General features: G+C 49.4%; 1 protein-coding gene and 1 long non-coding RNA gene across 2 annotated transcripts; one reads left to right on the top strand and one right to left on the bottom strand.

The window, feature by feature from the left end:
- Window positions 1-4,956, top strand: LOC134161057 (uncharacterized). The gene is made up of 3 exons (XR_009963811.1): window positions 1-421; window positions 680-758; window positions 1,935-4,956. It is a non-coding gene; the product is annotated as an uncharacterized LOC134161057 (long non-coding RNA).
- Window positions 4,957-5,808: 852 nt separating this feature from the next.
- Window positions 5,809-8,271, bottom strand: GRIFIN (galectin-related inter-fiber protein). Its single transcript, XM_062613528.1, has 4 exons — window positions 8,260-8,271; window positions 6,759-6,838; window positions 6,516-6,678; window positions 5,809-6,041 (listed from the first exon to the last, which is right to left on the bottom strand). The coding sequence occupies exons 1-4, from the start codon at window positions 8,269-8,271 to the stop codon at window positions 5,877-5,879; spliced, it is 420 nt and encodes a 139-aa protein (XP_062469512.1). The 3' UTR covers window positions 5,809-5,876.
- Window positions 8,272-12,827: the final 4,556 nt, after the last annotated feature.

The following is a 12,827-nucleotide window of genomic DNA, read 5'->3' as shown; positions in this document are numbered from 1 at the left end:
CAGAGGGGAAGCACAAGGAGGCAGGAAGGAAAGGCTCTGAGAAAAAGCACTCTCAGGGCTCCTGTCTGCCTCTGTCAGGGAGAAGATAAAGACTGAAGAGAATACAATAGGAAGGAGTCTGTCTCTCTGAGCAAGATTATTTACTCTAACCCTAGCTGATGCTTTGTGGGTAGCTGTCACAATGCAGATGCGTCTGGGATCAGGTTGTAATAGGAATTAGAACATGAGCACATTTGCAACAAGGGCTTGGTGGTCAAGTGTTACGTGTTTTTTAATAAGCTTGCTTATGTTTTATACTCCTAACCAGGAAATCCTTGGAATTTCTGCTCTGTGGATTCAATAAGGAATCAGCTGGGAGTCAGGGGGAGAAGTGATGCTGAGCCTGAATGCTTTCCAGCAGCCTGCTCTAACGTTTTGACAGGTAAGAAAAACAAACTGTGAGCTGCTATTTATTTTGGGCACCCTTTTAGAAGGAATCTCCACCAATGGAGCTGTAGAGCATCAGGCAGGCAGAGGCCTTGAGAGGCTGCTAAGCTCTGTCAGGATCAGTAGCAAACTTTTTCTCTCTAGTAATAACGCCTCACCTCTCTGTGCAGTGATTCATCTGGAAAGACTTGGGCAATTTACTGGAAGTACAATCACTGCCCTCTCCACTGACCACGTCTGTCTTTGTTTCCAGCGTGTGCTCACAGCACAGAGCAGCCATAGGAAATGAAAGCTGACAGTATTGAGTTCAGCACAAAGGCGGAGGTTAGAGGGTAAACCAGCTGCATCCCAGTTTTACTCCTGATGTTTGAAACCAGTAAGTTTTTTGTGCAACAATTCACACAAATGTTACTAAGCCTTTCTTTGGACAGCTTGAGTATTAAGGAGGGATGCTGGTGGCTCTTTGGTTGTTGCCTGGGCTGGAACATGAAACAAGCTAGGAAAATGCTGTTTAGTAGCTAAGACCACAGCAATGCTACCTATGGATAGATGGAAAATCCCTTGGGGCTGAGCTGCCCAGCAGCTCTGCTGCCTCATTTAAGACAAGGGGTTGGCTGGTCTGTGTGACCTGGGCTGTGCTGCAGCCTGTTAGCTCATTAAAGCTTGGGGCAACATCTGATAGATCATGGGAAGTCCCACCCAAACCTATCTATGGTTATATGGCCAGGCCAGGAGCTGTATGATGAGAGCACCAGGCTAGAGCCAAGAGCATCCCTTCCCTCCTTTTTCTGCTCTGCTGCTTTCCTGCATGTGTCCTGGTTTCCTCCCTTGCACAAGGGTGTTAAGGTAATTCCTTCTCTTTATAGTTTACTTGGACCCGTATGGTTTCAAAGTGCTTTATAAGACCCAGACAGTTTACAGTGGTGTGATGGTGCAGCAAAAGCATCCTGATCTCTGTAGGCTGTGTCTTGTGCTCTGGTAAAGCCAGAGATTTGGCTAGCTGTGTTTATATAGCTTGAAGGAATGACATGGTAGATTGCATCTAGCTTTGGTTAAGAGGGTCTTGAACAGACTGGAACTGGAGGGCCGGTAAACTTGGGCATCAGGCTAGTTTCTGTCACCTTTTCCTTGGGTGATACACAATAACACAGCTGCCAAAGTGATACCATCAGCTTCCAATTCTTCAGCCTCTTTCATAAAATAATTCTTTTCCAGCCTGCATTTAACGTCTGCAGCTGGTACCTGCTACCATGCATGTAAGATCAGGAATGGGAGGGGTACTTTTGTGTCTGAGCTGGCTCTGGGTGGAGATGCTGTGAGTTAAAATGGCTTTATAAAGCTCTCTTTAAACACAATAAAAGAAACATCTCTCTGCTTGTCAGCAGACTCCTTTCTATTGCAATCTGGGGCTGCCAGGTGCCTCAGAACTGCCTCTTCCCAGTCAGAACTGAAGCTTACTCCTCCTTTCTTCTTGTGTGGTGTTAATTTCTCTCTGTCATACCCTTCAGAGAAAGGCTGAACATTTGCCTTCGTGTTCCTCAGTCCTGCCAGTGAACACCTGTGGCTCCTGAGCATTTACAGAGTTTGACAGCCCATGCTCTTGAATAAGCAGCCTCTTGCATAAGGGCTCAGACGTGCAAAGAAGAAAGTCCTTGCTGATAAGGTCTGCACTTTCAACAGCTATTTCTGGGGCAAGGTGTTGGGAAAGCAGGAGCCGTAGGGGATGTGGGAAATCAGAGATGCCAGTCATTGGTCCATGATCACTGAGCTGTACCACAGCACAGTCGCTTAGGATCAGTGGGGAGGTGAAGATCTCTGCTGCAGCTCAGCTATTATCCATCATTGAAACGGGAGGAGAAAGGGAATTGTTAGTTAAATGGTTAATAGCTGCCTTCTCCCTGCTTTTCGTTCTGCCCTCTAGCTAGATGTAAGTAGCTACAACTCCAGCACTGAAGCCTGATGAAAGAAAGTGAGTATGAGTCAGAGGCAACCTGCACATTTCCCCCTTTTTTTGTGCTTTCCTAGAAGTCTTCCCCACTGGCAACAAATCCTTGTACTTTTTCCCACCATCCTCCCTATCTCAATGCCAGACCCGGTGTCTGATATTCAACTGTCTCTTGCTAAGGCCGGCAGAGGCAGTGTCACTCAGTCCGATGTCTCCAGGTTGCTGCCCTGCTGATGTGATTGTCACTGACGTGGGAGCTGTTTGCCTAGCAGCCTGTGAGGGGACTGCTGGTGCTCGCTGTTGGGGTATGCGATGACTGCCCACAGTGTCAGTGGTACCAAGGAGAACTCTCTGCTCATGCATCAGCAGAGGCTCCTCAGGACATCTGCAGCACTGACACTGCCAGAAGGCGCCTTGGAGTCTTTGCATCATGGATTACAAACATGATTTTTCCACTCCTTGATCTAGGGACAAGATAGTGTTTCATTGAGCTCTGCAGATCCAGCCCAAATGGGGAGAATCGGTAGGAAAGGGGAAGAGATGGGAGGTCACCACCTCTGTCAGCTTTGCCTCCTGAGGGGCATCTCTTTCGGGTGCTCCTCTCTGGCCTGTGTAAGGTTTAATGGCAGCAGCTGCTGCTTTATAAGCAGATCCTGCCTAGGATGGTCCCATCCTGTGGGAATTGCTCTCTCTGGAAGTGTTTCAGCCTGGTTCTTGTCCTGTGCTTGGTCACAGCAAAAATACCAAGCTTAGACTTTAGGCTGGGCAGTAAATGCTGGAGCTGCACCCCTGGCTGCCTCTGCTCCTTCCCCTTCAAAAGGTCTCTCGCTCTTCAAAACTCACCCTTGGGCAGGAGCTTGTCTCCATCAGTTCCCTCCCCAGTTACAAACCCAGGGTCATAAATGGGAAGACTGGTTAAAACTTGGAAGAAGGATTTACTTGTTCCCTTTGATCGCCTCAATACCAGCCTCTGTGCAAGCCTAATGTGGCAACCCCCTTCCTGAGAGTGTAATTGACCGTCATAATTGCGGGGTTTCATTCTCCTCTGGAGTTTCCCCTTAAGGGGCAGATGAGGATCGCAGTCTTGGAGAGCATCTCTCATTCTGCATAAAACTGCACCGAGGAGCTGGACATAAACAGCCAGCCCTGGAGTTTTCCTCCCACAGATGCTCTGTAGCTCCCTAGACCTCTCTTGCTCTGATGACCCCTTCACCCTTGGGAGTGTTTTGGCTGGAGGAAGCAGCAGATAAAATCCTGAAGCTAACAGCAGTGCTGTGGATGTGTCGGGAGAGATTGGGCTCTCTTGGTGCAGATGATTATGGAGTGAGATCAGCTGCTGACAGAAGCTCGGGGGAACGTGTTCAGGAATCAGCACATAATCTCTGCCGCTGCCTCATTTTTTTGTGTCCGTTTCTGGAGGACAATGAAATCGCACTGAGTTTCTGCAGCAGTGGCTACAGATGGAGTTTGCAGCCATATAAGTACAAAGTATTGCCCTTATAAATGATTTAATCGCTTTTCCTCCATGAGAACTGACCCGTCAACCCCCAAAGAACAAAAAGAACGTTTTCTCTCAAATGCAGTTCAGCATTATCAGATGTATGACACAGAGATCCCAGTGGGCCTGCTTGGTCTGTTTGTGCCTGTTTTACTGAAGGGATGGCCATAAGAGTGAATCCCTGAGTTACATCACAACAACCAGAATCTGAGCCAACCCTCTCGTCCCTGTTCTGATGGATTTATTCCAGACCAGAGGAAGTCTCACCATCTCCAACCTTCCTGACTTGCAACCAAGACTGTGGCCATCTCCAAACAGTGTTTTTTGTCCCGTTTGAAGGCAGGAGGTACCATTTGGGACCATTTGGTTTCCTGTTGCACCCTTTGCCATGAGGACAGGATGGTTTCCAGTTAGGGTTCTTTATAGTCTGGAAAAACATTATAAACTTTTAGCAGACCCATAAATATCAGCTCTGTGGCATCATGTGTTGTGGTTGGCTACGCAGTCACCTCTTCCTCATAAGTCCTTGAAACTATAAATAGAGGAAAGTGTTGGGAATGGCCAATTTGAGCATTGAGAAAAGGCTGAACAATGCTGTGACTTCCAGAGATCTCACCCAAAGGCAAGGATGGATCAGGGCTGACTTCTTACCAAGTGATTTCTCCCTGATGGAAAGGACTGGCAAGGCGGGATCATCTTTGCCTTTTGCATCAGGAATGTGGTCTGTCTTATGTCTGAGGAGCAAAGGAGTGATCTGGGGGCAACTGTAATTGCATTTTTGGAGTGAGTTCTTGGTCAGATTTTAACACTGTGACATTATGCTTCTTGTGATGAGTGTAATTAAAATAAAGTCAAAATAACATCTTTAAGCCTGTGGCCAAGCCAAAGAGTCAGGGATGGGTTGAGCTCCAAGGAAGAGGGTGGAAAAGAGAAGAGGGCGCAAGGGACAAGCGGATTGTTTTGAAAGACAACTATGAAGGAGGAGAAAAGAAAACAAGAAGGCAGAGTAAGAAAAGCCAGAGGCTACCCATAGGGATAATGGCACTTTTGTTCATTCCAAACTTATCGCAATTTCTAGATCCTGATATACTTTTGTTTGGAGTCCAGCTGCGTTTTTTGGTGTATGAGGAAGGGACCGGGTGCTTTTATGTGCCTATTTAAGCTTTTGCCATTTTCTGACCCTTTTTATTGGGTCTGTTTAAGCTTTTACCTTTTTCTCAGGGTCCACTTAAGAAGCCTGGAGTCAGCAGGACTCGGGCTGAGCAAACATCCCTCAACTGGTGAAAGTAACCTCTGGAAATACCTTGCAAGTTGGATCTTAACACCCTGCTCTCCCTACAAGGGACCTTCGTGTTATGCTAGCCCATAAAGCAAAAAGACAGTGTTTTCCCAGTGCCAAAACCAAGCAGCTCTCAGCTTGTGTCCTGCCCAGTCACCAGCCTTTGCTCATGCCAGGTGCCTGGGGCTTTGCAGGGAATCAATAACCTGAGGGATCTGCCCAGTGAGGGATGTCTCAGCAGGGATTTCCACGTTTTGTTTTATTGGCAAATATTGGTAGCATTTTTACCCAGCTCCTGGAAACAAATGAATGGGCTTTTCCATTCCTAACATCTGCACCCGTTACTTCTTTCACCATATAGCAAGCTGAGGACTAGTGCTAACTCACAACTTCTAGGGTAGCATTCCAGGTGTCCAGGCTACTACTCAAGGCAGATGTCTGTGTGCTGTGGGGATCTGTCAGGCTGTCCAACAGCAAAGACCTACAGAGCCCATCATGTACCCTAAAGCATGAAGGCAGAAGGTCTTTGATGATCTGGACTACAGTTAGTGACGTGGCTTGGTGCTGTCTTAGTGACATGCAATAGGAATGACCATTGCTTCCACTATAAGAACACACACGTAGCTATCTCCCTGGCTAATGATGGTGTTTGTTGGAGGAAATGGTCCCTTGGCTAGATCAAGAGCTGAAGGAGGAATGGTCTGTGAAGGCTGTCCCAACTCCAGTCTCTAGTAAAAGCCTCGTTTGGTGATTTCCACTGAAGAAATGGCAATATCATTGAGAATCTGCAGCTTGGTGATGGATGAAAGCCGCTTCTGCCGATGCTTGTACTGCAAGATTTTGTTTTCATCAATGAAAATGTGGAAATAGTCCTGGTCAGAGTAGATTTCAACCTGAAAGAGAGACTGTGTTAGGTCCACCCTGTGGCCACATGTCCTCACTGGACCTTGCTGCCATCATGTCTGTGAGAGCCTGGATATGGGTGCGTGTGTCTGCAGCCCAGTAGAACCCTGCCAGGTCTCACACACACACTGCTCACCCCCGTTTTGGGAAAAGAGAGAGAGAATAATTGTGTTCTTTGCTTCATGATAACAGAAACTGGTGATAAAGCAAAGCCTAAATGGAAAACAAATGGAGCATCCAAGAATTACTGCTAGAGCTCTGTGTTTCTGTGCCAGAGCTGGGTGTAAATCAGCAGCAAATCAGGGTACAACAGAAATACTAACAGGAGACAGAGCCAGAAAGGGGATGCTACTTTGTATAGTGCTGCAGGAAAAGCAGGGCTAGATCCATGAGGAGGACCCCGGTACCAGCTGGGTCACTCCTTTCCCACCACTGAGGACATCTATGGGGTGACAGGGGGTTACCTGGAATGACTCCTTTGCTTTGAAGGGGAAGGTGTTATTAACCTCTTCCTTCCCCCAGTGGTTGGCAAGGAAGGAGTTGCAGACGATCCTGGAACTGGAGAAGCGAGGATTGAAGTGGAGAGCAATCTGGTCTCCAGGATCACAGAGCAAATTGATTTCAAACCTGAGACAGGGAGAGAAAGAGGAGATGGAGTGATGCTGCTGCCTCTTGTGAGCTGCGATTGCTGCAAGCAGTGTCCTTACATGCTTGTGCTGGAACTGGTCTCACCCTTGACCACGATGCTCCAGCCGGGACACATCCCCTCTGGGTACAGGGCCTCGAACTGCCGACAAGGAGATGATGGTGAAGCATGGTAAGGTGGGAGAGGTGCACAGCCCCATTTTTTCCTTATACTTCTCCATCTTTCTCATCCTGTCGTCGTTTTCTCCTTTCTTCCCCATTCCCATTCAGGTATTCTCTGCCCCTGCCTTTTTCTCACTTCAATACAATCTCAGGGGCTCTGTATTGATAAGAAATGAAGCTGCTCCAACATCCAGGGTATGAAGTGGGGTTTGCTGTCCCTGAGGTCTTTTGTGAAGAGCTGGGTGGGATCAGGGAGCAAAAGTTGAAGAAGAACCTGGATGCCTTCATCGCCAGCAGGACACAAAGACACTGCTTCTCTGCCCGCCTGGGCAATACAAGATCTGAAGCAGAAAACTTTGAGATGCTTCGAAGCAGGGTGCGAAAGACAAGGAATGGGTGTAACATGGCATCCAGCCTGTCCTCATCTAGCATTGCAGGGGGGCCTTTTCCTATAAGCTCCTGCCTGATCCCCCATTCCACCTACACCCCATCTCCAAGTTTAAACTGGCACAAAATGACCTGGAAAATGTTATTTTTCTTTTTAATAATACATAGTTTTGTTAAATAACTCATTTTAATAAGAAGTGCTTGGTCATCTCACCCTGCTTTTTTTAGCATTCTAATGATCCTGCATTTCTGATCATCCCTCTCTCCCGGACTTATTGCTTGCACTGGAAAGACCTTTCTAGCCTTGGCACCTCCACAGCCTTTCCCTTCCTGTTTCTTTATCTGCCATGATGCCTCATTTTCCAATGCATTTTTGGGATATGCACGTTTTGAGGCAGGAGCTGAGACATGACCATGGCTAACCTCATGCCCTTGTGTCTGTCTGCTCTCGGAGGGCAGCTCTGGGAACCTGCACATGGTTGTTTAAAGGCTCTGACCACACCAGTGTTCACCCCTGTGAAACACAGAGAGCTGATGGAGCTGATGTTCCTTTTTTAAACCAGTGCTGGTGGCAACAGCCAGGTTCACCTTGCCTTAATTCTTGGCTTGTCATCATTGCAACAAGCCCAGCAAAACGTACACCATGAGCACAGCAAACAGCAGTTCCCTCTTTGCTGCTGGCTGTCCCAACAGGGACGGATGGCAAAGCATTGGCTGGATTTCAGTCTTGGCTCAAACCCTCCCGGCCAGAAGTGCTGAAGCGTTGCCCCAGACCAGCCCTAGCATAATCGAGACTAACATCTGTCCTACTGACCTTTATTGAGAGCCATGAAGGTCACAGTTTTGCAATAGCCTGGACCAGACTGAAATAGGGCAGCACCACAAGTAGCATCCCCACGTCTTTTGGGATTTGTATCTTTCTTGCTCTTATCTCTGCCACTTTCCTTTACCTACTCTTTGACCCCATGCCCTCAGACAGACCAGACTGTGCCAGATCTTGTCCCCAGCACTTACCCTCAATGCCATCCTCTTGCCTGTCCTTGTCCTGCAGACCCACCTTGGGTGCATGGCTGGAGGGGTCTATATAGAGGCCACCAGCCTGGGGCCCACATATGTGGGGATTAGCATCAACAGGAGCTGAGGTCTTGCTTTCAGAATGGGCTGGGACATGGGGAGCAGTAAATCCTGGTGCCTGCCCAGCGGGGTCAACCTGCTCATGCGTGCAGGGCTAATCCAGCTCTGCTGCTGCCTGCACAAAGGCAGCGGTGACCAGGCAATCCTGAGCTGTGAGTGATGGAGCTGGCATGCAGCAACGATGGGCAGACAGGCATTCACACTGTGGTCTGTGTGTAATGCATGAAGGAAGGATGGATGGCGGCTCCCAAAGCTCAAGAGATACTGGGAGTCCCATCCACTGCAAGGTCCAGAGGGAGGGGAGGTGGCTCCAAAGGGGCTCAGCTTCACCCTGACCATCAGAGGTTCCTTTTCTCCCTGTTCTCTTTCTATTCACTCCCTGTGGGTCACAGCCTGGTCTGAAAGAAGCTGATGCCAGCTCTGTCAGAGCTGCTTTTCCACCTCACAGCACCCTGGTGTTGGTGGGACTCGGGATGCTGCTATGCTGAGCTCAGCATGCCCCAGTTCTGCGCTTCCCTTCCCCGCTGGGGACAATACAGGGATTTGGGAGCCTTTGTCCGATATTTCCTGTCATGGAAAAGCACCAAGAAATGAGCAGCGATGAAATGAATGTCAGTGATGGGGATTTTCAGGCTGACAGTCAGCATGTACAGCTGGGTGAAGCGAGCCAGGGAAGGGAGGGGTGGGTGCACCCCCTCCTCTTCACAGGGTAAATGCATTAAAACCAGATGCTGGCCCCATCCCTGCATGCACAGGAGGCTGCAACGCTTCCCGGCTGGTCCTACAGGACTTCATGGCTTTCATGGTTAAAACTTCCTCGCTGTATGGGCAGCAGTGCTGATGTTACTTAATGTGTTTACTCTATTTCCAGCAGATAAGCAGAATGGGAGCTGCTATCCCAGGCTCTGGTGCCCTTGGCAGATGATTAGAAATGCAATCCAGGGAACATAGAAGCCAACAGGCTCTCTCGGGGCTGAAAAAGCCAAGTCCCAGCTGGGATTTGCCCATTTGGACTCCTACAGAACTGAAGCTTGTGAAGCTGAGCTCTGCCGTGGTTCCCTTGCTCTGTGCCAGGGAGCAGTGGAGCAGAGCTCTGTGCTACAGATGGCAGCATTGGGACGTGCAAAGGAGCCGTGAGCCAGCAGCAGAGGTGTTGAGGTGGTGGGGCCAGGGCCAGGGACATCCCACCCACGCATCCCTCCTTGGGCTGCCATAGGATGCTGGACATTGGCCTCTCCAATGTGCCCGGCTGTGTTTTCACCCTTAAATCATCCCTCCCTGACTGTTTCTCCTCTCAGTCAGGCAAAAGACTGCAGGGAGAAGGGACTGTAAGGAGAAGAGACCGTTTGTGGGATGCTGGACAAAACCAGACTGCATTGCAGTCCTGCACATAGGAGAGGAGTGAGCTGCAAGCTAAATAACTGTGCTAGGTTTATCATAACTATGCTAATGAAATCAGTGCACTGGGGAAGGCTTGGGCACCACAGGCCAGGTCATGGTGCAGTGGGCTAACAGAGGATGTCAAGCCATGGTGGGACAAATGCCATCTCTTTTCCTTGCCCAGAGGCTGCATCTCACCCACGTAGTGCAGGAACCAGCGTGAGTCACGACCTCTAGAGAAGCTGCTGTAGCTCTTTATGATTTCTTTATGACTTTATGCTTGTCACGAATCTGTGCACATAGTCTGACCTGGCAGGGTGATGTCCCAGCACACCGAGTCTCCTTCCAGTTTCCACTGGTTCCAGCAACAGGCATGGAATTTGCTTCCCTGCTGCAAAACACTGCATCAGGCCAAGTGGCACTGGGAGCCATAGGGCTGCCCTATGGGAAAACAACAATAGTGAAGGCAGGTTTGGAGAGATGGGAAAACTCTCAGGGAAGGAAGGGGAGTTTAGATTGCTCCAGTTGTGGGGAGAGCAACATCTGAGATACCCAGCACTTCCCAAAATTCAAGGCTTTGCTTCCTGTTGGCATCTTGGTGAGAACAAGAAAGGTTGCTTGGGAAAATGCAAGCACAGTTGTTCCACCAGTACACGGTGCCCAAATACCAACTGGTTTTACAAGTGTACTTTTATCTGCCTTTGTGCTGCTGCTCAGAAGCTATCATAGCATCTGCCTGTTTAGCAAGGAGGAAGGTCTCTAAATATGTATAAATCTCAGATGCTGGAGGCAGCATTAGTTCTCAATGTCGTAACTTTTCCCTGTCTTTGGTGATGGATGGAACACTGGCACAGAGAAAAGGCAGATACAGGCTGAGGTGGAGGGAGTCTAGCGTAGGAAAGGAGAATGGTTTGGTTAACTGCAGGGGAGGCATTAGCAGACCTGCTTATGCATTTGCCAGCCATTTGCTCGTACAACCATCCGCATTTGCACCTTTCCTCAAGCATGTGCTGCTGTTTGTCCCACAAACAAAGCGGCAGAAACACCCAGTGAGGAGCTGAGCCCTCTGCTTCCCATGGGAATTTTCCTGCAAGGCTCCCTCGCTACGCCCGGTGCGTTTCTAGACCTGTGATTGTTTCCATTGGTCTCTAGAGGTCTCCAAACACACAGCCTGGATTTTGAGGACCTGAACGCAGTGCTCAACAATACACACCGTACATCGGTCCTCTCCTTGTGCGCTGCCTGCCTCTGCAGATCACCCACCAAGTGATGCTCTGGTATCTGACACCTACTGAGGTTCTACTGTGAGCACGTGTAGGAAAGAGGTGTCCATCCCATCATTAACTCAGTCGAGACCTGATGTGAGTGGTTAGTAAAATATCTGTCCCATATCTGCCTTGTTCTGCAGCTGGGAACATCAGCACACAGACCCGGCTGTGCCCATGCCTGCCTTATATTGCTATATGTGTCCTCAGGCATTATTGCACAGCCCTGTCCCCAGTTAATATTCACCCACATGTGTACTCACACACATACATAGCATCCACTTGACCTCAGCAATATATACCTACCGGAGGCCTGTGATCACAAATCAACCCACATTCCTTATATACACCAATGCAAACAAGCCAGCCCAGTGCTCCTGTGTGGCCCATGGGCTCGCAAAGCTGCTTTGGTGCCTAATGGCCGTAGCAGGGTGGATGTGGACACAGGGAGGGATACAGCACAACGAGACTGCAAATGATGCCGTAGCAAAGTCCCTTGGTTTTTCTTGCTTTGAGCATCACCATCCGGCTACCACCCATTACCTGTCTGGGGAGAGCACCATGACTCCCTTCTCCAGTCCAAGGATGCAGGTCTTTTCCTCCACCTCTGGAGCCAGAGTGATTCAATGTCTTTCCTAACCTTCCATGCTCTTTGTTTGAGGACAATAGCTTTGCAGAAACAAAGATATAATGAAACAATAGCCCGGGTGCAAGCAGAGCCTCTGGGCATTGTCTGTGTGCTCCAGGCAGGCTCAGCTCCTTCTCTTTGGTTACCCCAAACCATGTGTGTCTCCCAGAGCCTTCCCCACCAGACCAAACGAGGGGCTGTGCTTTCCCCATCACACACCTCTGTGTGAGGCTTCTCCAGACTTGCTTATCTGCCGCTTGGCAGTATTTATACCTCCTCCACAGCCATTCCAGTTTCTCCAGGGAATTCCTGAAGCTCCCCTGTGCAATCGGGAGTCAGCTCTCTGCTCCAGTCACACCGCCTCGGGAATGTGTTACTCTGGGAAGGGTTTTGGCACGTTGCTTTGCCAGCTCACCCTGATTCCCTTTCCCCCAGACCTACAGCTCTGCATTAGCTCCCTGCTCCCGACTGCGAGCTCTCTCCAGTGCTGTTGTCTACAGCCAGCATCCAGAGATCAGTCATCTTGTTGTATGCCAGGGCTGGATGGTGTGAGTGCTCCTCCAGGCTTAATGCTGGAGAGGGAAATACTGTTTATGGCTGTAACTCTTTTGAGTGTGCAAAACTCGGTGCAACAGGCTTTGGTATCTGCTTCTGCAGTCTTCCCTTGCTGTGCTTTACTGGTTCTGGCCGGAAGAGGGCTGGAGACTCCAGGCAAATCTCTACGATGAATGATAAGCATACAAAACCTCACACATAGGTCTAACTCTAGAAGAGCCTGATGCAACACCTGCTCTGCTGTGGGATGGGGATCAGCTCTGCAGCCTGCACCTCTCAAGCCCGCTTTGAGGAGACTTCTGTCTCTCACAACATGCCTGGCGGAAGGAGTCCCTTGCAGCAGCTCAGCCTAAACATCCCCAGGCAGCTTGTCAGAGAGCAGAGAAAGAAAACATCACACCCTGTAAGGTGGCAAGAGAAACAGGGAGATGCTAACACCCCGGCACACAGTGCCTGGTGTTGACTGAGCTTCCTGCACCTCACTGGAGTGGCAGCTCCACTAACAAGGTGCTGGGGATGGCCTTGATGCTGGTGGCTTCTGGGCCAGAATCTGTCATATCATCCATCTTCTGACTGCTTGTTAGCAGGTCCCATCATCCTCCCGGTGCTGGGGAAAGGGA

Source organism: Pezoporus occidentalis, unplaced genomic scaffold (assembly GCF_034315485.1).
Source record: "Pezoporus occidentalis ecotype Australia unplaced genomic scaffold, CSIRO_AGI_Poc_V1 ctg169, whole genome shotgun sequence".
Classification (NCBI taxonomy): domain Eukaryota; kingdom Metazoa; phylum Chordata; class Aves; order Psittaciformes; family Psittacidae; genus Pezoporus; species Pezoporus occidentalis.
The sequence above is the reverse complement of the archived record's forward strand: the minus strand, read 5'-3'. Positions and strand labels throughout refer to the sequence as shown.

What these genes read in the sequence shown, in the direction of transcription:
- GRIFIN (XM_062613528.1), bottom strand. An exon ending in ACCAGTTCCAGCACAAGCAT is followed by an intron (nt 6,679 to 6,758) that starts GTAAGGACACTG and finishes TCCCTGTCTCAG; the next exon opens with GTTTGAAATCAATTTGCTCT. An exon ending in AAGCAAAGGAGTCATTCCAG is followed by an intron (nt 6,042 to 6,515) that starts GTAACCCCCTGT and finishes TCTCTCTTTCAG; the next exon opens with GTTGAAATCTACTCTGACCA.